Genomic DNA, 25589 nt, shown 5'->3' with positions numbered 1-25589 from the left:
AAAAAAAACAATTGCCAGGACATCAGGGAGTTCGGACTTAATTTAGCGCCAGCTTTTGGTGGCCCTGAACAACTTAGAAACGAAGAAAAAGAGTGAGTAAAGTAAGTTTATTCAGGTATACACAAATACAGTTACATAGATTATCATACATAGCAGCATATGTGTACAGAACCTGGGATAACCCCCCAAAAAAGTCAGACAGAGTGACTTATTTCCATTGGGGTCCTTTTCATACCTCATTATCATACTATAAAGGATATATCTTATTATTATACTATAAAGGATATAATATCTTATTATTATACTATAAAGGATATAATATCTTATTATTATACTATAAAGGATATAATATCTTATTATTATACTATAAAGGATATAATATCTTATTATTATACTATAAAGGATATAATATCTTATTATTATACTATAAAGGATATATACTTAAGGTAAAAAGAGTTATTTGCATTTACATGAGTGTTAGCTAAACAAATAAAAAATTATTCTTCCTTTCTGTCGCTACATTCACTAGGTACCTTTTGGCACTTTTCTTGAACTGGTTCATGCTATGACTGGCTTTGACATGTGCAGGCAGTCTGTTCCATTCCTTTATTGCTGTACAATAAAAGGTGTTTGAAGCCTGGCCACTGACTAGGCACTACAAAGTTGTGCTCTCTCTCTCTAGTGCTATGATTGCTTCGGTTCCCAGCCTTGACAAATTTAGCAGGAAGATATTCCGGACACTGTGAGCAATTTTATAAACTTGATTTAACTTCAGTTGCTTTACTCTGTCTTCAACATTCAGTATATCCAATTGCTGTAATTCATCCTGGCCTACGTGTTCTCTTGGACCCAGGTCCAGGATGAATCTTACCATTTTGTTCTGGGTAATTTGCAGTTTATCTTTCAGTTCTTTTGTCAAGGCAGAGTACCATGAAGAGCAAGCGTAGTCCATATGACATTGTATAAGGGCTAGACATAGGGCCTGCGAGCCTCAGTAGGTAGACACTGTGCTTGTCTATAGAGGAACTTCAGTCTGGCATTCGCTTTCCTTGCTACACTGTTCCCCATCAGTTCTCCTGACATGCATGGGTCAAAGGGGATTCCCAGATATTTTACTAAGGAAACTGAAGTGATGGGTTCCCCGTTACACCGGACATTAAAATTATTTACCCTTCTCAGTTTTTGTTTCGTGCCAAAGAGTATGGCTTCAGCTTTCCCGAGGTGTAATGATAGTTTATCTACTAACCATTTGCTGCAGGATTCCAGGTCTAGTGCTATTACATTACCTATATCTTATGGGTCTTTACGTGACACTAACAGAGCACTGTCATCCGCATACAGTAGGAGTTTGCATTTGACACTGATGGGCACATCATTTACATGACATAAGAATAATAAGGGACCCAAAATCTTACCTTGGGGAACTCCACATTCTACCGGCAGGGGTTCTGATTCTGTTTTGTTGATTTTGACAATTTGTTTCCTATTGCTAAGATAGGACTTAAACCAGTCTTTGGAACCTATGCTGATAGCTTGAAGTTTCTTACTTAGTATATTGTGGTTGACAGTATCGAAGGCCTTTTTCAAGTCTTAAGTTACCATACATAGGAGGTTCCCAATCGACATTTCAGTTCTCATGTAATCCATCAGATTAATTAGGGAGGTATCAGTTGAGTAAGAGCTCCAAAAGCCTGATTGGTAACTGTGAAGAATGTTGTCATTAAGATACTTAACTACTTGGATATACTGATTATTATTATTATTATAATCAAAGGGGAAGCGCTAAACCCGGCGGATTATACAGCACCTGGGGGGGGGGGGATGTGGAAGGCATTCAGGCTTAATTCGGGGAACTGGAGCACAGATCCAATTCCCTAAATCAAGAGCCCCTCACCAACATCAAGGAACCTTCCTTGAGGGGTTGGATATACTGAGTATACTAACAAGCCTATAGTTGCTGACATCAGACCTACTATTTTTCTTGAAGACAGGAGTAACTCTGTCCTCCTTGAACCCCTCTGGTACGGTATTAGTGGTGATGGACAAATTTATTATGTGAGCAATGGGGAATGGCAATTCAGAGGCACCATCTTTTAGGAATAGACGGGATGTTATCAGGGCCGGTGCTTTTAGTTGGATTTAACCTGCTTAGTTCTTTTTGCACAAAGTCATGAGATACACTTATTAGTTGACAACTGTTTGGGGTTACTCCTTTATTGGTATAGTATGTTTTAAACTTATCAGAGTCTGTGTTAAAGGTATTTGATGCAGCTAGTGTTGATGCGACAGTTGTGTAGTAGGAATTAAAACAATTTGGCACTTAGTTGTTTCGTGGCATACCATGTTATCGACATTTAGTACTGTTAGATCTAGATGAAGATTGAGACACTTATGCAGCATATGGGAATCTTTATTCAGGAAACGTTTCGCCACACAGTGGCTTCTTCAGTCCAATACAAAGAGGAAGGCATAAGGAGAGGAGGAGAATGAGGTAATCAGTCCCTCAACCTGGAGCCGATGTGTTCAGTCCATCAATCTTGTAGAATGTACAGCATAGGGCCGTAGACGTGGCTTATATACTGTAGTGATGTGAGGTGAAGCAGGCGGAGGCGGGGTCATAGTGGTACCATCCACTAGTCGAAGTAGGTCTTCGTCCAAAGGTTGAACAAGTGTTGAAGAATTCTTTGTAACAAGATCCCATGATGCTGCAGTGTCTGACAGTTGTGATGAATGGTTTGAAAAACCGACAAGTTGAAGATTGAGACACTTATGCAGCATATGGGAATCTTTATTCAGGAAACGTTTCGCCACACAGTGGCTTCTTCAGTCCAATACAAAGAGGAAGGCATAAGGAGAGGAGGAGAATGAGGTAATCAGTCCCTCAACCTGGAGCCGATGTGTTCAGTCCATCAATCTTGTAGAATGTACAGCATAGGGCCGTAGACGTGGCTTATATACTGTAGTGATGTGAGGTGAAGCAGGCGGAGGCGGGGTCATAGTGGTACCATCCACTAGTCGAAGTAGGTCTTCGTCCAAAGGTTGAACAAGTGTTGAAGAATTCTTTGTAACAAGATCCCATGATGCTGCAGTGTCTGACAGTTGTGATGAATGGTTTGAAAAACCGACAAGTTGAAGATTGAGACACTTATGCAGCATATGGGAATCTTTATTCAGGAAACGTTTCGCCACACAGTGGCTTCTTCAGTCCAATACAAAGAGGAAGGCATAAGGAGAGGAGGAGAATGAGGTAATCAGTCCCTCAACCTGGAGGTAATCAGTCCCTCAACCTGGAGGTAATCAGTCCCTCAACCTGGAGGTAATCAGTCCCTCAACCTGGAGGTAATCAGTCCCTCAACCTACGGCCCTATGCTGTACATTCTACAAGATTGATGGACTGAACACATCGGCTCCAGGTTGAGGGACTGATTACCTCGTTCTCCTCCTCTCCTTATGCCTTCCTCTTTGTATTGGACTGAAGAAGCCACTGTGTGGCGAAACGTTTCCTGAATAAAGATTCCTATATGCTGCATAAGTGTCTCAATCTTCAACTTGTCGGTTTTTCAAACCATTCATCACAACTGTTAGATCTATCTTCGGGTTTATGGCTATACCCCAACTGTTTTAGTTGCCAGAGTTTTCTAGAGTTATTCTTGTACTCTTCGATTTTTGAGCAATAGTGCCTTGCCTTTGCGCCTTTTATAAGTCTCTGCACTCTGTTCTTCATCCTTTGGAATTCATTTAGTGCTGCAATATCCTGTCTGTTTGCCTTAAATCTTTTTAGCAACTGGTCTCTGAATTTCATATTATCTAATATCTCAATAGTCATCCAGGGTTCAGTTCTTCATTTAATCCTAACCTCTTTAACTGGTGCAATATTATCAAGGATGGTAGTGAACATTGTTTTGAATTTTTCCCAGGCATCGTTTACGTTAGTTTAATATGTTTATTATGCACCCCATACCCATCCTGTGGGCGGTAGTCAAAAGATTACAGAGGTACATAATTGGTCCAGGGACTGGACTCCAAAGTTTTGATAGCTGAGCAAGTTACAGAGGTAATGAACTCACAATTTACAAAGGTAATGAACTCACAATTTACAAAGGTAATGAACTCACAATTTACAAAGGTAATGAACTCCAGGTAAGTCTGGTCACAATCATGACAAGTTACAAAGGTATTTACAGATTACAGAGGTACGTAATGGGTCCAGGGACTGGGCCCCCAAAGTTTTGATAGCTGAACTAGGTACAAAGGTAATGAGCTCACAAGTTACAAAGGTAATGAATTCTGTAGAATGGTTACTTACGTTTATACTTTGGCTACAATCATGAACAAATTATAGAGTAATGAGCAATTCACACTTCCACACCCGGTCACAACTGTAATGAGTTATTGGTGCAAATATTGATTGTTGAGTCACACACACCACACACACACACACACACACAGATAAGAAGGGAGGCTCAGAGACAATATGAAAATGACATAGCATCAAAAGTAAAGACTGACCCGAAGCTGTTGTACAGCCACATCAGGAGGAAAACAACAGTCAAGGACCAGGTAATCAGACTGAGGAAGGGTGATGGGGAATTCACAAGAAACGACCGAGAGGTATGTCAGGAGCTCAACACAAGATTTAAAGAGGTATTTACAGTGGAAACCAGTAGGACTCCAAGAAATCAGAACAGGGGGGCACACCAGCAAATGCTGGATGAGGTACATATAACCAAGGAGGAGGTGAAGAAGCTGCTATGCGAACTTGATACCTCAAAGGCGGTGGGACCAGACAACATCTCTCCATGGGTCCTTAAAGAGGGAGCAGAGATATTGTGTGAGCCATTAACAAAGATCTTCAACACATCATTTGAAACTGGGCAACTCCCTGAGGTATGGAAAATGGCAAATGTAGTCCCAATTTTTAAAAAGGGAGACAGACATGAGGCACTAAACTACAGACCTGTATCTCTAACGTGTATAGTATGCAAGGTCATGGAGAAGATCATCAGGAGGAGAGTGGTGGGGCACCTGGAAAGAAACAAGTGTATAATTGACAACCAGCACGGTTTCAGGGAAGGAAAATCCTGTGTCACAAACCTACTAGAGTTTTATGACAAGGTGACAGAAGTAAGACAAGAGAGAGAGGGGCGGATCGACTGCGTATTTTTGGACTGCAAGAAGGCTTTCGACACAGTTCCTCACAAGAGGTTACTGCAAAAGCTAGAGGATCAGGCACACATAACAGGAAAGGCACTGCAATGGATCAGAGAATATCTGACAGGGAGGAAACAACGAGTCATGGTACGCGACGAGGTGTCAGAGTGGGCGCCTGTGACAAGCGGGGTTCCACAGGGGTCAGTCCTAGGACCTGTGCTGTTCTTGGTATACGTGAACGACATAACGGAAGGGATAGACTCAGAAGTGTCCTTGTTTGCAGACGATGTGAAGTTAATGAGAAGAATCGAATCGGACGAGGATCAGGCAGGACTACAAAGAGATCTGGACAGGCTACAAGCCTGGTCCAGCAACTGGCTCCTTGAATTTAACCCTGCCAAATGCAAAGTCATGAAGATTGGGGAAGGGCAAAGAAGACCGCAGACACAATATAGTTTAGATGGCCAAAGACTGCAAACCTCACTAAAGGAAAAAGATCTGGGGGTGAGTATAACACCGAGCATATCTCCTGAGGCGCACATCAATCAGATAACTGCTGCAGCATACGGGCGCCTTGCAAACCTACGGATAGCGTTCCGATACCTCAGTAAGGATTCGTTTAAGACTCTGTACACCATCTATGTCAGGCCCATACTGGAGTATGCAGCACCAGTTTGGAATCCACACCTAGTCAAGCACGTCAAGAAATTAGAGAAAGTGCAAAGGTTTGCAACAAGACTAGTCCCAGAGCTACGGGGATTGTCCTATGAAGAAAGGTTGAGGGAAATCGGCCTGACGACACTGGAGGCCAGGAGGGTCAGGGGAGACATGATAACGACATATAAAATACTGCACGGAATAGACGAGGTGGACAAAGACGGGATGTTCCAGAGATGGGACACAGACACAAGAGGTCACAATTGGAAGTTGAAGACTCAGATGAATCAAAGGGATGTTAGGAAGTATTTTTCAGTCATAGAGTAGTCAGGCCATGGAATAGCCTAGAAAGTGATGTGGTGGAGGCAGGAACCATACATAGTTTTAAGGCGAGGTATGATAGAGCTCATGGGGCAGGGAGAGAGAGGACCTAGTAGCAATCAGCGAAGAGGCGGGGCCAGGAGCTGTGACTCGACCCCTGCAACCACAAATAGGTGAGTACACACACACACACACATCGTTTACGTCCGTGCAACTTGTTATCTCTGTCCAGTCACAATTGTGTAGCCTATTTACCAGTGTTTCTTTACTGTAGTTTCTAGTTGACATAATTTTTATTGTCCTGTGTAGGCCTATCCGTTCCCTAGTGATTTTCCTGGTACAGTAAATGATGAAATGATCACTAAGGCCTGTGGTAATGACGCCTGACTGACTAATGTTCTCAGAGCGGTTACAAAGTTTGTGGTTAATTAGGGTGGCTGAGAACTGTGTGATCCAGGTTGGTGCATTAATTAGTCGAGTGTAGCTATTTAAATCCAAAATTTGCTTATAACTTTTACAACAGCCCGTTTTTTGCTGTTGAAAACAGATACTGAAGTCACCCAGTATTACTGTCTCGAAATTGTTATCAAGTCCGGACAAGACTCGAAAAGTCCTCTAAGAACTGGTCCTGGGTGGGAGGGCGGTAACTAGTTCATACTAAGATGGGTTTTGTCTTGGGAAGGAAGTTTATTCAGGTATACACAAATACAGTTACATAGATTATCATATTATTGTACCCAGGAACAAGTGGTATTTATCAATAACAACACTGCGACTAGTCAAGGAGTCGAACCCATGGAAATATAAACACATATGCAGTATAATGTGATCCTTTATTGACAACGTTTCGCCCACATAGTGGGGTTATAGAATATAACCCCACTTGGTAGATCATCAGATGCAGCATTCTCTACTTGACCCAGCATTTTGAACCTGTTGTGCAAGAATGGTATATAATACCGACAAGATGAAATTAAGACACATGTGCAACATCTGGGTATCTTTATTGTAGATGTTTCGCCATCCTGGAGTTTACCTGGAGAGAGTTCCGGGGGTCAACGCCCCCGCGGCCCGGTCTGTGACCAGGCCTCCTGGTGGATCAGAGCCTGATCAACCAGGCTGTTGCTGCTGGCTGCACGCAAACCAACGTACGAGCCACAGCCCGGCTGATCAGGAACTGACTTTAGGTGCTTGTCCAGTGCCAGCTTGAAGACTGCCAGGAGTCTGTTGGTAGTCCCCCTTATGTGTGCTGGGAGGCAGTTGAACAGTCTCGGGCCCCTGACACTTATTGTATGGTCTCTTAACGTGCTAGTGACACCCCTGCTTTTCATTGGGGGGATGGTGCATCGTCTGCCAAGTCTTTTGCTTTCGTAGTGAGTGATTTTCGTGTGCAAGTTCGGTACTAGTCCCTCTAGGATTTTCCAGGTGTATATAATCATGTATCTCTCCCTCCTGCATTCCAGGGAATACAGGTTTAGGAACCTCAAGCGCTCCCAGTAATTGAGGTGTTTTATCTCCGTTATGCGCGCCGTGAAAGTTCTCTGTACATTTTCTAGGTCGGCAATTTCACCTGCCTTGAAAGGTGCTGTTAGTGTGCAGCAATATTCCAGCCTAGATAGAACAAGTGACCTGAAGAGTGTCATCATGGGCTTGGCCTCCCTAGTTTTGAAGGTTCTCATTATCCATCCTGTCATTTTTCTAGCAGATGCGATTGATACAATGTTATGGTCCTTGAAGGTGAGATCCTCCGATATGATCACTCCCAGGTCTTTGACGTTGGTGTTTCGCTCTATTTTGTGGCCAGAATTTGTTTTGTACTCTGATGAAGATTTAATTTCCTCATGTTTACCATATCTGAGTAATTGAAATTTCTCATCGTTGAACTTCATATTGTTTTCTGCAGCCCACTGAAAGATTTGGTTGATGTCCGCCTGGAGCCTTGCAGTGTCTGCAATGGAAGACACTGTCATGCAGATTCGGGTGTCATCTGCAAAGGAAGACACGGTGCTGTGGCTGACATCCTTGTCTATGTCGGATATGAGGATGAGGAACAAGATGGGAGCGAGTACTGTGCCTTGTGGAACAGAGCTTTTCACCGTAGCTGCCTCGGACTTTACTCTGTTGACGACTACTCTCTGTGTTCTGTTAGTGAGGAAATTATAGATCCATCGACCGACTTTTCCTGTTATTCCTTTAGCACGCATTTTGTGCGCTATTACGCCATGGTCACACTTGTCGAAGGCTTTTGCAAAGTCTGTATATATTACATCTGCATACTTTTTGTCTTCTAGTGCATTTAGGACCTTGTCGTAGTGATCCAATAGTTGAGACAGACAGGAGCGACCTGTTCTAAACCCATGTTGCCCTGGGTTGTGTAACTGATGGGTTTCTAGATGGGTGGTGATCTTGCTTCTTAGAACCCTTTCAAAGATTTTTATGATATGGGATCTCAGTGCTATTGGTCTGTAGTTCTTTGCTGTTACTTTACTGCCCCCTTTGTGGAGTGGGGCTATGTCTGTTGTTTTTAGTAACTGTGGGACGACCCCCGTGTCCATGCTCCCTCTCCATAGGATGGAAAAGGCTCGTGATAGGGGCTTCTTGCAGTTCTTGATGAACACAGAGTTCCATGAGTCTGACCCTGGGGCAGAGTGCATGGGCATGTCATTTATCGCCTGTTCGAAGTCATTTGGCGTCAGGATAACATCGGATAGGCTTGTGTTAATCAAATTTTGTGGCTCTCTCATAAAAAATTCATTTTGATCTTCGACTCTCAGTCTGGCTAGCGGCTTGCTAAAAACTGAGTCATATTGGGACTTGAGTAGCTCACTCATTTCCTTGCTGTCATCTGTGTAGGACCCATCTTGTTTAAGTAGGGGCCCAATACTGGACGTTGTTCTCGATTTTGATTTGGCATAGGAGAAGAAATACTTTGGGTTTCTTTCGATTTCATTTATGGCTTTTAGTTCTTCACGCGATTCCTGACTCCTAAAGGATTCTTTTAGCTTAAGTTCGATGCTTGCTATTTCTCTGACCAGTGTCTCCCTACGCATTTCAGATATATTGACCTCTTTTAGCCGCTCTGTTATTCTTTTCCGTCGCCTGTAAAGGGAGCGCCTGTCTCTTTCTATTTTACATCTACTCCTCCTTTTTCTTAGAGGAATAAGCCTTGTGCATACATCGAGTGCCACCGAGTTAATCTGTTCTAGGCATAAGTTGGGGTCTGTGTTGCTTAGTATATCTTCCCAGCTTATTAAATCGGTTAGGACTTGGTTTACTTGGTCCCACTTTATGTTTTTGTTATTGAAGTTGAATTTGGTGAATGCTCCCCTGTGACTAGTCTCATTATGTCGGTCTGGGGCTCCACGCATATATGTCTGAACCTCAATTATGTTGTGATCTGAGTATATTGTTTTTGATATGGTGACATTTCTTATCAGATCATCATTGTTAGTGAAGATGAGGTCTAGTGTATTCTCCAGTCTAGTAGGCTCTATTATTTGCTGGTTTAAATTGAATTTTGTGCAGAGATTTAAAAGCTCGTGTGAGTGTGAGTTTTCATCAGAGCTGCCTCCTGGTGTTATTACTGCAACAATATTATTTGCTATATTCCTCCATTTTAGGTGCCTTAAGTTGAAATCCCCCAGGAGCAAGATGTTGGGTGCAGGAGCTGGAAGATTTTCCAGACAGTGGTCAATTTTTAACAACTGTTCCTGGAATTGCTGGGATGTTGCATCTGGAGGCTTGTAGACTACCACAATGACTAGGTTTTGGTTCTCGACCTTTACTGCTAAAACTTCCACTACATCATTTGAGGCATTAAGCAGTTCTGTGCAAACAAGTGACTCTGCAATGTACAGGCCAACCCCCCCCCCCCCTCCTTTTGCCTGTTCACTCTGTCACATCTGTATAGGTTGTAACCTGGGATCCATATTTCGTTGTCCAAGTGATCCTTTATGTGGGTCTCAGTGAAAGTCGCGAACATTGCCTTTGCCTCTGCAAGCAGTCCACGGATGAAAGGTATTTTGTTGTTTGTTGCTGGCTTTAGACCCTGTATATTTGCAAAGAAGAATGTTATCGGACTGGTGATATTGTTGGTACTGGGGGGGGGATTTTTTTTCCAGCATTAGTATCTGTATCTGTTGGTTTGGAGTGGAGGCCATCGACTGTGGTTCCACTCCAGGAATGACTGGATTTGGTGTACGATTTCTTTGGTCTTTGTTTTGTAACTGCTTTCACTCCTTTTGCAACATCAGCCATTTTAATGGCCTCTTTATCTTTTAATATTGTAGAGATCATAGATTTTGCCATACGAAACTCAGTAGCAAGATCAGACACACGGGCACCACTTTCATATTTCGCTATGAGTTCTTTTTTCATCTCTATTGTGACTCTAACCAATTTTCTTTTTGGTTAGCTGTTATCACTAATCTTCTTAGGCCCCATGGTGACTTATTTATACATATGTAGTGGAACCCCAGATTTCGTCCTTAATCTGTTCCAGAAGGTCGGTCTAAATCTGAAACAGATGAAAACCGAAGCAATATTTCCCACAAGAAATAATATAAATACAATTAATCTGTTCCAGCACCCAAAAGTATTAACAAAAAATACATTTTTTAAAGAATAACTATAATTTTACATATAGAAAACAATGAGAAAGAAATATAAATGACTAATGAAATGGATAAATGAACATTTAACATCACACTTACCTTTATTGAAGACTCTTGTTGGGGTATGGATGGTAAGGAGAGGAGAGGGAGGAGGAGCAGAGGTTATTGTTTGAAAGGGGAATCCCCCTCCATAAAGACTTCAGGTATCAAAACCCTACCCGGGGTTACTTCCCTCCTTTGTCTTTTACTGGCACTGGACCCCTGTCGCACTAAAAATCTGTCCAGAGAGCTCTGTTTCTGGCGTCTCTTTAAGATTTGCCTAAAATGGGACAAGGTATTGTCACTGAACATGTTGCAGATACTGCTTGTATCAGCTTGGTCAGAGTGATATTTTTCCAAAAAAATTTGCACCTCATTCCACTTTGCACAAATGTCCTTAATCACTGTTTGTAATCTCTGTTTTGTTTGCATATTTACCCCTTTCCCAACATCCTCCTCCTTGATTTCTACTTTCTTTGCCAGGATGGAACTGATTGTTGATTTGGACTTGCCATACATCCTGGCGAGCTCAGCCACACTTATACCACTTTTATATTTTTCTGCAATCTCTTTCTTGAATTCTATCATGTTTCTCACCTTCTTTACCAAAGGGCTGGCACTTGAAACTTTCTTTGGGCTCATGGTGGCTTATTTTGCAGTTGCACTCAATAAACAAGCACAAAAAACAATGGATTATTATGAAATGTTTCAGATGAATGCTCACTCAACCAGTGACAGAACCAGACTGAGACACATACGCATGAGTGGCAGTGTCCCGGGCGGGCAGACATGTCTGATACGGATGATTTCCGGGACAAGGTATGAAATCCAAAGCAAAATTTCACCAAGAAAAAGTGGTCGAAATCCAAATTGTACGCTATCCGGTGCAGACGAAATCCAGAGTTCAAAAAAAAAAAAAAAATGCAAAGAAACACGTCGCGTTTGTTTGGTCGAGTGCCGAGCAAACAGTCGACTACCGAGCGATTTTTTTTTTGCCAAAGTATTTGAATACCGAATTGTGTGAGTTGGAAGCTGTTTGAGTACCAAGGTACTACTGTATTGGCTGTGGCCTCAGCTCACACACTGAGGGACTGTAGTTTGATTTCTGGATGAGTGGAAGTATTGGACATTTCCTTACACCTGCTACTCCTGCTCATCTAGCAATAATGAGTTGCCTGGTTGTTAGCCAACTGCTGTAGGTCAGATCTTGGGGAGAAAATTAAAAGGACCAATGGAAATGAGCCAGTCTGATGACATCACTTTATTGGGTTATTCAGGGTTACAAACCCTCTGGGTTGATAATCCAAACAAATTCGTCTTCGACCTCCCAGCATGGAAAAATAATCACCTGTGTCGCCAGTAATGTAACAGGGCAAGTGTTCAAAAAATTAACAGGAATTTATCCAAATTTCATAGTAGAATAAAACACACCATTAATGTTCTTACTGAAAGTTATTTGATAATGATAATGATAAACTTTATTTCACCAAATTTAATTTAAAACTGGTTTTAGAATTGGTGACATTATAAACATACTTTACAGAAAACCCTTGGTTATGAAAAGTATAAAAAAAATTACTCAGATCTGGGCAATGAAATTATTATTACATAATTGGGAGGGTGTGCTAAACCTAAGGAAGGGGAGGCTAGGTACATTGTGAATCAAGAGCTCCTCAATGGCATCATGTAATCTTCCTTTAGAGGACAGTTCAAGGGAAGAGAGAATGGGTCCAATTTCTTGGATCAAGAGCCTCCCTTCAGGGAAGTACCTCTTCAAAAGGGGCTCCTTGTTGTGGTGAAGAGGCTCTTGGTCTGAGGAATTAGACCTGTCGGTCTCCTTCCTCAGACCGAACCTAATTACCCCCCAATCCCCCCTTCCCTATCCCATCCTCCCCTTTTTCCTTTCCTCCTCCTCCTTCCCACCCCTCCCTTTTGCCCTTCCTCTTTTTGGCCCTTGGGATTTCTCCCACAGGCACGCTAATTCCTAGGTAGGGGAAAGGATACCGGGGTCCATCCCATTCCATTGAGGTTTTTGGCGGTGACGTAGTTTGCCGTGGAATCTGGATCGCCTGGGGATGTCCCAATCCCTCTCCGGTATCCCGGAGTGTAGCTTTGGGTGTCTTTCGGGCGACGGGTGTATATCTGGAGGCCACCTTTCGGATTCCGGGGGTGGTGGCCGAAGGAGGTATGCTTTGTGGCGGATATCCGGCCGCCCTCTTTTTGTCCACCGAGGTAGCTCGGCAGATGTGAGGTTGCTATCCCGGATTGCTGATTTACTGGCATGAAGGGTAGGGTATGGCACGGGTTCCATGCTGCATCTGCGCTACTAGCAGTGCTGAGGTCCTCTTGGGAGCGGAGGGAGATTTCCGGCCCTTTCATTCCTCCTGGAAACTATTCCTCCCCGCTCCCCCCTTTTTTTTATTCTTTTTTTTATTTTTATTTTATTTTCTTCTTTCTTAAAAACAAAAAGCAAAGGAGTAACCTAACCATGGAGAACTCAATCCATGAACCCACTACCCCTGGGCCCCTTCTTAATACCGCACCCTATTCTGACCCTGCCTTGTTTTTAGACCACTCTTCGGACACTCCTGATGTCCCTGTACCTCTTGCTGGTGCTGTTTCCTCGCCCGCTTCAGGTACCGGGGCTTCAACTGACTCCTTCGATTTGTCTGACCTCCGCTCTCCTTTGACTATGCTTCCGGCCTCTCCCTCTACGGTACGGCAATTTTCAAATCGCCAGCCCATTTCACGCCGGACCAACTCCAGTCCTACTCCTAAACGCCAACGTCAATCTCCTGATGATGTTCCTTTGTTACCTTCCCATTCTACTCGGAAAAGACCGACACGTCATGCACTCCCTCTCCACGCTCAGTTTCGGACCACACAATGGACTAAATTCTTTACTTTAAGACCGACTTCTTCTTCTGCCTATCTTTCTGACCATAGTATTGGCAAAGCGCTCCTGCGTCATGTTGGTAGAGATATTTCATTTCATGCTCTCAAGAGCGGTACGTGCATCGTCACTGTCCAGAATGCTACCCAAGCTCATGATCTTTCTCTCCTTTCGGATATCGATACTACTCCTATCACTATTGAAAAACATCTTTCTCTCAATTCTTGTAGTGGTACTGTCATTCTGCCCCATACCATAGTCCAACAGAATTTCCAGTCATGTGGCAATGACATTCTTGAACAGCTGGAACTCCAGGATCTCCCTATCCTCAAAGTAGACACTTATGTTCTTCCTGCCCATGGGCGGAGACGTTACCCTTGCAATGTGGCTCTATTAACTTTTGACAGCCGAGAACTCCCGTCCTCTGTTTATGTCGCGGGACATCGGTTACAAGTTCGAAAGGTGATCCCTACACCGCAACAGTGTAGAAATTGCTGTCGTTTTGGTCACCCAGCGAAATATTGCAGATCTATAGCCGAATGCCCAGTCTGTGGTGCCGACGACCATTCTAATACATCTTGCAGTCAACCTCCATCTTGCCTTAATTGTAATGAAGCTCACCTTTTGTACTCCCGCCGTTGCCAGGTCTACTTAAATGAGCGTGAAATCTGTTGCCTCAAAGAGGCAGAAGGTCTCCCTTATGCTATGGCAGTTACTCATCTCCGCCTCCAAGGGAGACTACCCCGTGTTTCTTATTCTAGTGTTTCAAAACACCCCCCCACTTCTGGGGTCCCATCTTCTGCAGCCTCCTCTGTTGTTACCCCTCCCATAGCCACTCTGGCTTCTAATCCTTTTGCTGTCCTTGGCTCTGACGTCCCGACTACAACTCAGTCTATTCTCACATCTTCGCGTCCTTCCTCACAAGCCCCAGTATTGACAAGACCTCGTACGACACCTTATACCAATCGCCCCTCTACTTCTCAGAAGCCCAAAAAATCCACATTGCTCAAATCTTCTTTGCCCCTTCCTTCCCTTCTTCCACCTCCACACTTTACCTTTCCAGTCTCTGAGAGGGGAACCTCTCTCTGGCTCTATTACAAGTGTGGAGGTTCACCCTCCTCCTCGTACTATGCCTTCCAACCCCATCCCCTCCCTAGTTTCTTCCTCTTCTGCCACCTCCCAGGTTTCTGCCTCTTCTGTCCCTCCCCCACACTTCATCTCCAGTCCCCTACACTCTTTCATCCCCCTCTACTTTGGTACAATCCATTACTGTCCCAATCTTTACTCACCCTCCTCCTTCTGCCTCCAATATGGTCTCCCATACATCTTTGAATTCAGAAACACTTGAAGCCATTTCAGAATATATTGCACAGACTAAACCTTCAATGGACACTGATTCACCTCCTGTTCCTTCTCTTCTCTCTCCTCCATCTTCACAACTCCATTCTTCGCAAAGCTCCGTTCCTTCGCTGCTTGAACGTCTTCCAATGCCACCACACGTTGACTTTTCTAACCCCTCTAGTCCATAGGTGTCCTTCCCTATGGATTCCTGGTATTTTCTTCATCACCAATCATGGCCTATTTACAGTGGAATATCCACGGCCTCCGGGGTAATTGGGGTGAGCTTCAGATGTTGCTTTCCAGGTTTTCCCCTGTTGGTGCTTGCTTACAAGAACCAAAATTACACTCAACTGTTTTCCAACCTATCTCAGGCTATAATTTATTGTATTCTTCAGATCCTCTCTCAGATGGGACCTTTAATGAAAGTGCCCTTCTTCTACGCAATGATATTCCGTACTGTCAACTATTTGTCCATACCTCGTTGCATGACACTGCAGCCCGTATCCACTTGAATAAGTGGTTTACAATATGTTCTTTATATCTCTCTCCTTCTCGTGCATTTTCTATCCCAGACTTTGCCTCGTGATGTTGCCACTGAAATTGGCACTCATCTGGTCTGTATTTCCCTGGGGCTCCATCTATGCCCCTCGTTTCTTTCCTCAAAGTCTACCAGAGAGTTATTACCCTTGGACTTTTCTTCTCTCAGAGAAGAACAGTATAATGTGCCTTTTACACTTCAGGAACTGGAGGCAACACTCTCAGCTTGCCGATCATCGGCAGCTGGGCCTGACAACATTCATATTCGTATGTTACAACATTTACATTAGTCAGCCCTTGTAGTCCTCTTACACCTCTTCAATCTCATTTGGGCACAAGGAGTTCTTCCCCAGCTGTGGAAATCTGCCATTGTTCTCCCTTTCCGCAAGCCAGGTACTACAGGACATGATGCCTCCCACTATCGTCCCATCGCTCTTACTAGTGCAGTTTGCAAAGTGATGGAACGTCTGGTAAATCGACATTTAATGTGGTGTTTAGAGACACACAACAGTCTCTCTGCTAGTCAATATGGCTTTCGTAAGGGCCGTTCTACCATAGACCCCTTACTATGCTTGGATACGTATCTTCGTAATGCCTTTGCGAATGATCACTCAGTTATTGCCATATTTTTTGACCTTGAGAAGGCATATGACACAACTTGGAGGTATAATATTTTGGCCCAAGCCCACTCCTTTGGCCTCCGAGGCAATCTACCATCCTTCCTTAAGAACTTTTTAACTGACAGACACTTCCGTGTTTGAGTCAATAATGTGCTTTCCCCGGACTTCGTCCAAGCTGAAGGTGTCCCTCAGGGGTGTGTTCTGAGCACAACACTTTTTCTCCTTGCTATAAATGATTTGACCTCTGTTCTTCCACCCAATATTTGGTCATCACTCTATGTTGATGACTTTGCTATTGCTTGTGCAGGCGCTGACTGTCATCTCATTGCAGTTTCTCTCCAGCATGCGGTCAACTGTGTTTCCACTTGGGCCACCATGCATGGGTTTAAATTTTCCAGTACCAAAACTCGCCAAATTACTTTCACTAGACGCTCTGTCATCTCCGATCATCCTTTGTATCTCTATGGCTCCCGTATCCCTGAACGTGATACAGTCAGGTTTCTAGGCCTTCTCTTTGACCGTAGGTTATCCTGGAAACCTCACATTACCTCTCTGAAGGCAACTTGTCACAGCCGGCTAAACCTTCTTAAAACCCTTGCTCATCTTTCCTGGGGAGCTGATCGTCGAACTCTGCTTCGCCTACATTCAGCCCTTGTTTTATCGAAACTATGCAGAAATGAATGTTCCATCCTTGTCTGATCGCTGTGATGCCCATTGCCTTCGCTACTATGTACGCTCTCACGATCTCCACAGTCCTTCCATTTATAGAATGGTCACCGATATTAGTAGACATTCTTTATTTGTTCGCCGCCCGTGTTTGCTCCATCCCTTTTCTCTTCGCCTACATTTGCTCTTGTCTTCCCTTCAGTTACCACCTTTATATGTTCATGTAGCATCTCACTTCTCCCTACCCCTCTGGGAAGTTCCAGCTGTTCGGGTCTGTTCTTTCTCACTCCCTTGCTCGAAAGCCCAACTGCCTACAGTGGCTTCCCGCTCTCTTTTTCTTGATCACTTCCACTCTCATTCTCATGCCATCGCTGTGTACACAAATGGCTCTAAGTCTTCAGACGGCGTCGGATTCGCAGCAGTGTTTCCGGACACCGTCGTGCGGGGGCATTTACTATCTTCGGCTAGCATTTTTACTGCTGAATTGTATGCCATTCTTACAGCACTTATTCGTATCGCATCTATGCCTGTTTCATCATTTGTGGTAGTCTCAGACTCCCTTAGTGCTCTACAGGCTATACGAAAATTTGATACATCTCACCCCCTAGTTCTCCGTATCCAACTTTGGCTACACCATATCTCTACCAAGCATAAAGATATTGTTTTTTGTTGGGTCCCTGGTCATGTCGACGTACAGGGCAATGTACAGGCAGACACTGCTGCGCGGTCACCAGTACATGACTTACAATTTCCTATAGAGGTGTTCCATTTCTGGACTATTTTGCTGCAATAGCTACCCACCTTCACACCCGTTGGCAACAACGTTGGTCAACTCTGCTCGGTAACAAACTTCATTCTATTAAACTGAGTATAGGTTACTGGTCGTCTTCTTGTCATCAGTGCCGAGGTTGGGAGACCACTCTCTCCCGCCTTCGCATTGGCCACACTCGTCTTACTCATGGGTATCTCATGGAGAGGCACCCTGTTCCTCTCTGTGAGCAGTGTCAAGTTCCAGTATCGATTAGCCACATTCTGTTAGACTGCCCTCTCTATCAACGAGCACGCAGAATTTACCTCCAACGTCGTCTTCATTCTACTACTCTCTCTTTACCTTCCCTTCTTGCTGATGGACCCTCCTTCAATCCTGACTCTCTCATTGACTTCTTGATAACGACTGATTTACTCCACAAACTCTGATGATGATACCTTTTGCACTCCCCTCAGCCCTTTCTAGCTCAGTCTCTTGCTGCCCTTTACCCTTTCACCATCCACTGCCCTGCTGTTATCCGTAACCTATTACTCATCCATCTCCCTTTTGCCACCTGATGCCCTCGCTTCCTTCCTGCCCTGCAGCGCTGTATAGCCCTTGTGGCTTAGCACTTCTTTTTGATTATAATAATAATAATAATTTAGGGAAGTACCTTAATGAAGAGTGAGATGCCTGCATGTCACCAAGGCCAGTCTAAAATTTCCTAGGGTTGAAGAAGTCCACTTACCTCTAGTGCTAATTGAGGACCCTCAGCTTCAGAAGAGATAATAAATATACTTCAGGGAAAATCCAGAAGTTTCTTTCTGGAGCTGTTTTGAGTATTTTCTTTTTCTGCTACCCCCATATACACTGTATATATACACGAATATTTTTACAATTTCTACCTGAATGATACATACATGGTAATATGTTTTTACTTATTAATGAGCACAGTTATGTGGAGGAATTTTCATGAATGCAGAATTGTATAGTATTTAAGTTGTGGAGCTCTTTGATCTTAAGACACCAGCTGAGAACCCATAATGCAGCAGGTATTTCCTCTCTGGATCACCACACTAAGGCACTAGATGAAAAAGATAGCAGCCCTTGGGGCTATGGTGGTATCAATGAGCCTGGAACCCAATTCTTTAAGGAAACCCATGGCATCTTTTTCCCAGGGGGCAAGGGCCTCTAATCCTTCTGGGACAAAATGGTACTAGTGGGCCAAGTCCCTATACTGTACTTGATGAGATTGTTATTTTTCCTGTGATCAGCAGCACTAAATGGGATGTATGCATAGGCCAAGGTAGATGCACAAATATAGTCCCACACCAGCAGAGTACTATTGTTCGAGGAATATAATGTGATCCCATCAAGGTGGCTGACAGGTGTATCCTGGGTGCGACAGACTGTTCTCTCTCAGCTGGGCAAGGGGCTGTAGCAAGGTTTCCTTTAATGATCTTGTTGACTTCATTGTCTAACATGCGATCCTTTGGGAACTTGAACAGCTCAGACCATGCACAATGTATTGGTTGACTACCACTTTGCTGCAAGATACTATTTGGCATCTGCTCTCATCTTTACTACCAACACCATCACTCAAAATGCAGGCAGTTTTATGATATTGGAAATACTTCCCAGGAACATCCTACCTAAGCAGATCACAACTATCATCTAGCTCTGCCCTCTAGCCTGTGCAGCAACTGATCTAACCCACTGTATATACTCTGTTTTCCACCTTCTGTATTGGATTAAAATATATCCTGTTTATTAAATGTGTCTTTTTGGTATGCTATGCTTCCTCCCTCTTTACTATCAAATATGACACAACATTGTACATTTGTCCCCAACCCCCTGTATTCTAGTCCTACACCATATTCTACCCCTTGCTGTACTTCACTCAAACACCATACTCTACCCATGTTTCACCACCCCCATACTCTACTCTTCCACCTATTATATACTGCGTTTTCAACACCATCCCCACAATGTGCTGTATTCCCACAGAAGACCTACACTGTACTCCACTACCCAGAAGGTATTATGTCTCAACCACACCCACACTGTACTTCATCTTACAATGCACTATGCCCCATATTACACCCAGTGTACTCTACTTCCTACATCATGCACTCCAAACAAACATATTTTTTTATATCTGCAGTTTTTGATTATCTTTTCCAAACAAATATGACCCCAACACATATGAATAACATGAACATATATAAAATATCAGTGCAATAGTGAAAAATTACAGAGGAAAAATAATAAATATAATTTAGGTTTAACAAAATTATAATTACTGAATCTACAGTTATTTATCAATCTCTACCCAACAAACATGAACTCTCCACACATGCATAAAATGAACATAAACAAATATGACTGCATCTGGTAAAAAAATAGACGAGAAAAACTATTCATTGAAAATATTATCTGTCTGAATATATGCAATGACTGAAACTGCAGATCAATGTTCGTCATTAATTAGTTCCTAAGCACCCCAATCATAAGGAAGGAACATTTTAAATTGGGAACCTAAAGTACTGGATATCAAATCAATGAAAATAATAAAGCAAACAGAAATCTTTCAAAAACAAAATGGATGAGTCAATTACATTTATCTAAGAGTTCCTCATGAAAAAATATGAAAGACCTTCCTAAAAATTGCAAAACATATACCTGGAGTATATCTGGAGAGGGTTTTGGGGGTCAATGCTTCTGTGGCCTGGTCTGTGACCAGACCTTGAGGCGAATCAGGGCCTGATCAACCAGGCTGTTACTGCTGGCTGTATGCAACCAGACATATGAACCACAGCCCAGCTGAACAGGTACTGACATTAGATGCCTGTCCAGCACCTTCTTGAAGACAGCTAGGAATCTATTGGTAATCCCCCTTATGTATGCTGGGAGACAGCTGAATAGTCTTGGGCCCCTGACACTTGTGTTGTCTCTTAGAGTACTCATGGCGCCTCTGCTTTTCAATGGGGGATGTTGCATCTCCTGCCGAGTCTTTTGCTTTCATAGGGAGTAATTTTCATGTACAAATAGAAATAGGAAAAAGTGAAAACAAGTCATAGTATTAATTATGCAATACTGAGCTAGCATTATTATATATGACAACTTTCTGGCATTAGTTGTTTTAAATATATTCTCCACCACAAATCTATCTCATTATCAAGACATGAACTGCTTGTACGGTAATTATCACATAGGTTACAATTCACATTTTTTAGTCAACAATTTGTTATATATTGCAAATACCATATAGCTTTTTTGCTCTCCCTCACATACCACAATCCATGCTAACTCAAGTAAAATAGTATGTGCAGGTTTGTGATCCTTATTCAGTGTATATAGACCAATTCTGTGTTTGCTGGGTAACTCTATAAGCTGTTTGCATGTAGGTCACTCTTACTGTTACCCTTGCAGTCTTGCAGGCCTTGACAGAATTTATTCCAGTTACACTTGTATCCTTTTATTTTGCAGAATTTATTCCAGTGTAACACAAGGAAGAAGGGCAACTGGTCCAAGAAAAGGATTACAAAAGAAAGGAATGTTACTATGCAGCTCAAGAAAGGGCTGCATAATAGTACATTATTTTCAACCCTAATATATGAATGTAAAAATTGACAAATTATGAAACAAATCTAAAATTCAAGTTCTTAATATTAATGCTTAATAGCATGAATAAGAGAGAATTACTAAATTTACAAAAGCAACAGAGGAAATAATCATTAAAAAACTATATTGAGGATGTATGGTGGCAGGGAAAAAAACCAAAGCAAGGTGTAAAATCATAAGAGCTAGCAACAATGAATACCTTATGATGTTTTGGACATGAGAATGCAATGGAAGCTATAGTTGTAAGAACAAAATATACAAAACTGAAGGCTAAAGTGATAGGCTACTGCCATTCTATTATGGAAGCAAAAGTTTAACTCATTTACTTACTCCATGGAAGATAGTGGCCAATTCTTTTGCTACTTATGCCTTCATATATACATGTATATATATATATATATATATATATATATATATATATATATATATATATATATATATATATATATATATATATATATATATATATATATATATAATATATATATATATATATATATTATATATATATATAATATATATATATATATATATTATATATATATAATATATATATATATATATATTATATATATATAATATATATATATATATATTATATATATATATATAATATATATATATATATATATATATATATATATATATATATATATATATATATATATATATATATATATATATATATATATATATATATATATATATATATATATATATACATACATAAGAAAAAAGTAACTTGTGTCATATTTCATTGTTTGCACTGTATTTTAATTCAACACCACTCCTAATAAAAATATTATTTTTCATGGTTTTATGTAAACAAATAGCTCTCATGTTAACTTATGTATCAGTTCTAACATTATTACAAACTTATTATATTTACAGACTGCAATCACATCAAAATATTTTGAGAATTTTTTAACGTCTCATGGAGAGCCATCTTCATTTAGAAAACTGCGATATGATTCCTGGAGGGAGAGTATGGAGGCAGTGAGGCCATTTCCATATGAGCTGTCTGCACCCTGCACAGTATTCCACCAGGACTCTGATACCTAGAGAAATATAAGAAAATATTAATTTTTATATATATCCAAGAAGATGCAAATAAATTAAACACCTGGCAGATGGGCAATAGAATTTATGGTAGATAAGTGCCATTTAGTGTTAAGGAAATATAGCAATAATTACCTACATGAATAATATACAGTGATAAAATATTGAATGGAATAAGACAAAGAGAGAGAGAGAGATCTGGAGGCAATTACTGTACATGTATATGCAAAAAATTGTAATCAAAACATTGTAACATTGTAATCATAACATCATATGCTAGAGTACTGTACAAACAAACTCCAAAATATGAATGCTGAAATACTAAAAAACTTATATATTAGGCTAAAACTGAAATATCCAGCAATATGTTAGGGGTTGTTGAGATGGTTTGGTCATTTAGAGAGGATGGAGCAAAACAGGATGACTTGGAGGTTGCATAAATCTGTAGTGGAGGGAAAGAGGGGTAAGGGTCATCCTAGGAAAGGATAAAGGGAGGGGGTAAGAGTTTTTTTCTTATGCCAAATTAAAGTCGAGAACAACATCCAGTATTGGTCTCCTACTTAGACAAGATGGGTCCTACACAGATGACAGCAAGGAAATGAGTGAGCTTCTCAAGTCCCAATATGACTCGGGTTTTAGTTAGCTGCTAACCAGACTTAGAGTCAATGACCTAAATGAATTTTTTATTAGAGGGACACAGAATTTGGTAGACTGATATTATCCTGACACCAAATGACTTCAAAAAGGCAATAAATGACATGTCCATGTAATCTGCCCCAGGCCCAGACTCATGGAACTCCGTGTTGATCAAGAACTGCAAAAAGCCCCTATCATGTGCTTTTAACATCCTATGGAGAGTAAGCATGGACACAGGGGTCATCCCATACACACTAAAAAAAACAGACATTGCCCCACTCCACAAAGGGGGCAGTAAAGCAATAGCAAAGAACTACAGACCTATCGCGCTAACATCCCATATCATAAAAATCTTTGAAAGGGTTCTAAAAAGTAAGATCGCCACCCGTCTAGATACTCATCAGTTACACAACCCAGGGCATCATGGGTTTAGAGCAGGTCGCTCCTGCCTGTCCCAACTACTGGACCACTATGGCAAGGTCCTGGATGCTCTAGAAGATAAACTAAATGCAGATGTAGTATACACAGACTTTGCAAAAGCCTTTGACAAATGTGACCATGGTGTAACAGAGCACAAAATGCATGATAAAGGAATAACAGGAAAAGTTGGTAGATGGATCTATAATTTCCTAGCAAATAGAACACAAAAAGTAGTAGTAAACAGAGTAAAGTCTGAGGCGGCTACAGTGAAAAGCTCTGTTCCACAAGGCAGTACTCGCTCCCATCCTGTTCCTCATCCTCATATCTGACACAGACAGGGATGTAAGCCACAGCACCATGTCTTCCTTTGCAGATGACACCCGAATTTGCATGACAGTGTCCTCCATTGAAGACACTGCAAGACTCCAGGCGGACATCAACCAAATCTTTAAATGGGCTGCAGAAACAATATGAAGTTCAATGATGAGAAATTTCAATTACTCCAATATGGAAAACGAGAGGAAATTAAAACTACATCAGAGTACAAAACAAATTCCAACCACACATAACTGCAATAAAACACCTCAGTTACTGGGAACACTTGAAGTTCCTCAAACTGTACTCCCTAGAATGTAGGTGGGAGAGATACATGATTATATACACCTGGAAAATCCTAGAGGGATTGGTACCAAACTTGCACGTGAAAATCACTCCCTATGAAACCAAAAGACTCGGCAGACAATGCAACATCCTTCCCAATGAAAAGTAGGGGTGCCACTAGCACGATAGGAGACAACACAGTAAGCGTGAAGGGGCCCTAGACTGTTCAACTGCCTCCCAGCATACATAAGAGGGATTACCAATAGACCCTTGGCTGTCTTTAAGAAGGTGCTGGATAGGCACCTAAAGTCAGTACCTAACCAGCTGGGCTGTGGTTCATACGTCAGGTTGCGTGCGGCCAACAGTAACAGCCTGGTTGATCAGTCCCTGATCCACCATGAGACCTGGTCACAGACCGGGCTGTGGGAGCGTTGATCCCTGAAACCATCTCCAGGTATAACAGAGGCTTGGACATGCAGTAGGCATGTGTGAGCATGTTAGACAGGAGTGAATGGAGACAAATGGTTTTTGGGACCTGACAATCTGTTGGAGTGTGAGCAGGTTAATATTTTGTGAAGGGATTCAGGGAAGCTGGTTAGCCGGAGTTGAGTCCTGGAGGTTGGAAGTACGATGCCTGCACTTTACAGGAGGGGTTTGGGATATATGCTGTTCAGTGATATCTAAACTCATATCTGCACACTTCTGCAAAGAAATGAGTGTGAATGATGGTGACAGTGTTTCTTTTTTTTGGGGTCAGCCTGCCTAGGTGGGAGATAACCAGCATGTTAAAAAAAAAAAATACTAAAAGAATGTTACAAATTGGCTTCCAGAGCCAAGAAAGACTGATAGAACTGAAAATGCCTTTGCTGTTTGACAAGATGGAAAGAAAGAATTTCATAACTACATATTGTATATAAATATACAGTCCAATACATAGGTTATATTACTAGCCATTAAACAGTCCAAACATATATATACGTTCACCTGCATAGCACCCCGAATATTTTGAGAAAAAAAAATCCTTTTTTTTTTTTATAGGAAAAAAAGAGCATGTGGTACCCAGGCATCCCCAATTTTTTTCATATGCCACACACTGAGTGAGCACACCCATTCTCTCATGTCTAGGCGACTCAGGCCTATCATGCTAATGTTGAATAAATGACAAATGAAATGTATATACACATTTGGGGAGCTACGCGAGAGAATGTATATACACCGTTTAAGGGTTAAACCTATAATTAGTTTTCTAGGGCACATATATATTTATGTGGTACACATACACTATACAGCATTTTGGCTCTCCATTTCCTTCAGTGTTGTAGTATATTTTTTACTTGATGCATTGTTATTCAAAACCTTAAAATCTCAAATGTGTAATGAAACCTTTTAAATAATATCCTTACCATTATAAGAACTGGTTCATTAGGTTGAGAAGGCTGAATAATATCACTACTTGGCACAGGTACCATCGGAGCAAAGACATCCACAGATATATTTTTCTTAATGTCATGGACATGCAGTTGAGTCACAGCAAACCAACTATGAATAAACAAGTTAGACACAGTTAGGAACTCTAACTTCTTTTAGGAAGACTTTAATAAAATTTCAGGGGCTACACCAGAATTTCTATACATACTGGGGAAGGTTAGAGGTGACTCTCTGGT

The 25589-nt window shown here is 41.8% G+C and overlaps 1 protein-coding gene and 1 long non-coding RNA gene across 5 annotated transcripts in view; one reads left to right on the top strand and one right to left on the bottom strand.

Annotated features, from left to right (window-relative positions):
* The first annotated feature begins 1758 nt into the window (after positions 1-1758).
* On the top strand, positions 1759-21507 carry LOC138854020 (uncharacterized). The gene is made up of 2 exons (XR_011393203.1): positions 1759-2021; positions 21076-21507. It is a non-coding gene; the product is annotated as an uncharacterized lncRNA (long non-coding RNA).
* Positions 21508-21924: 417 nt separating this feature from the next.
* The window catches only part of LOC128696740 (uncharacterized), a 294106-nt gene continuing 290441 nt past the window's right edge, over positions 21925-25589 (bottom strand). For all 4 annotated transcript variants that reach the window (XM_070094479.1, XM_070094481.1, XM_070094480.1 and 1 more), the window contains 2 exons: positions 25329-25464; positions 21925-22268 (listed from right to left, as the gene is read on the bottom strand). In XM_070094479.1, coding sequence (XP_069950580.1) covers positions 22143-22268; positions 25329-25464 — 262 coding nt within the window. In that variant the 3' untranslated portion in view covers positions 21925-22142. The remainder of the gene's footprint in view (positions 22269-25328; positions 25465-25589) is intronic.

Source organism: Cherax quadricarinatus, chromosome 46 (assembly GCF_038502225.1).
Source record: "Cherax quadricarinatus isolate ZL_2023a chromosome 46, ASM3850222v1, whole genome shotgun sequence".
Taxonomy (NCBI): domain Eukaryota; kingdom Metazoa; phylum Arthropoda; class Malacostraca; order Decapoda; family Parastacidae; genus Cherax; species Cherax quadricarinatus.
Note: the sequence above shows the minus strand (reverse complement) of the source record. Positions and strands in the feature narration are given on the sequence as shown.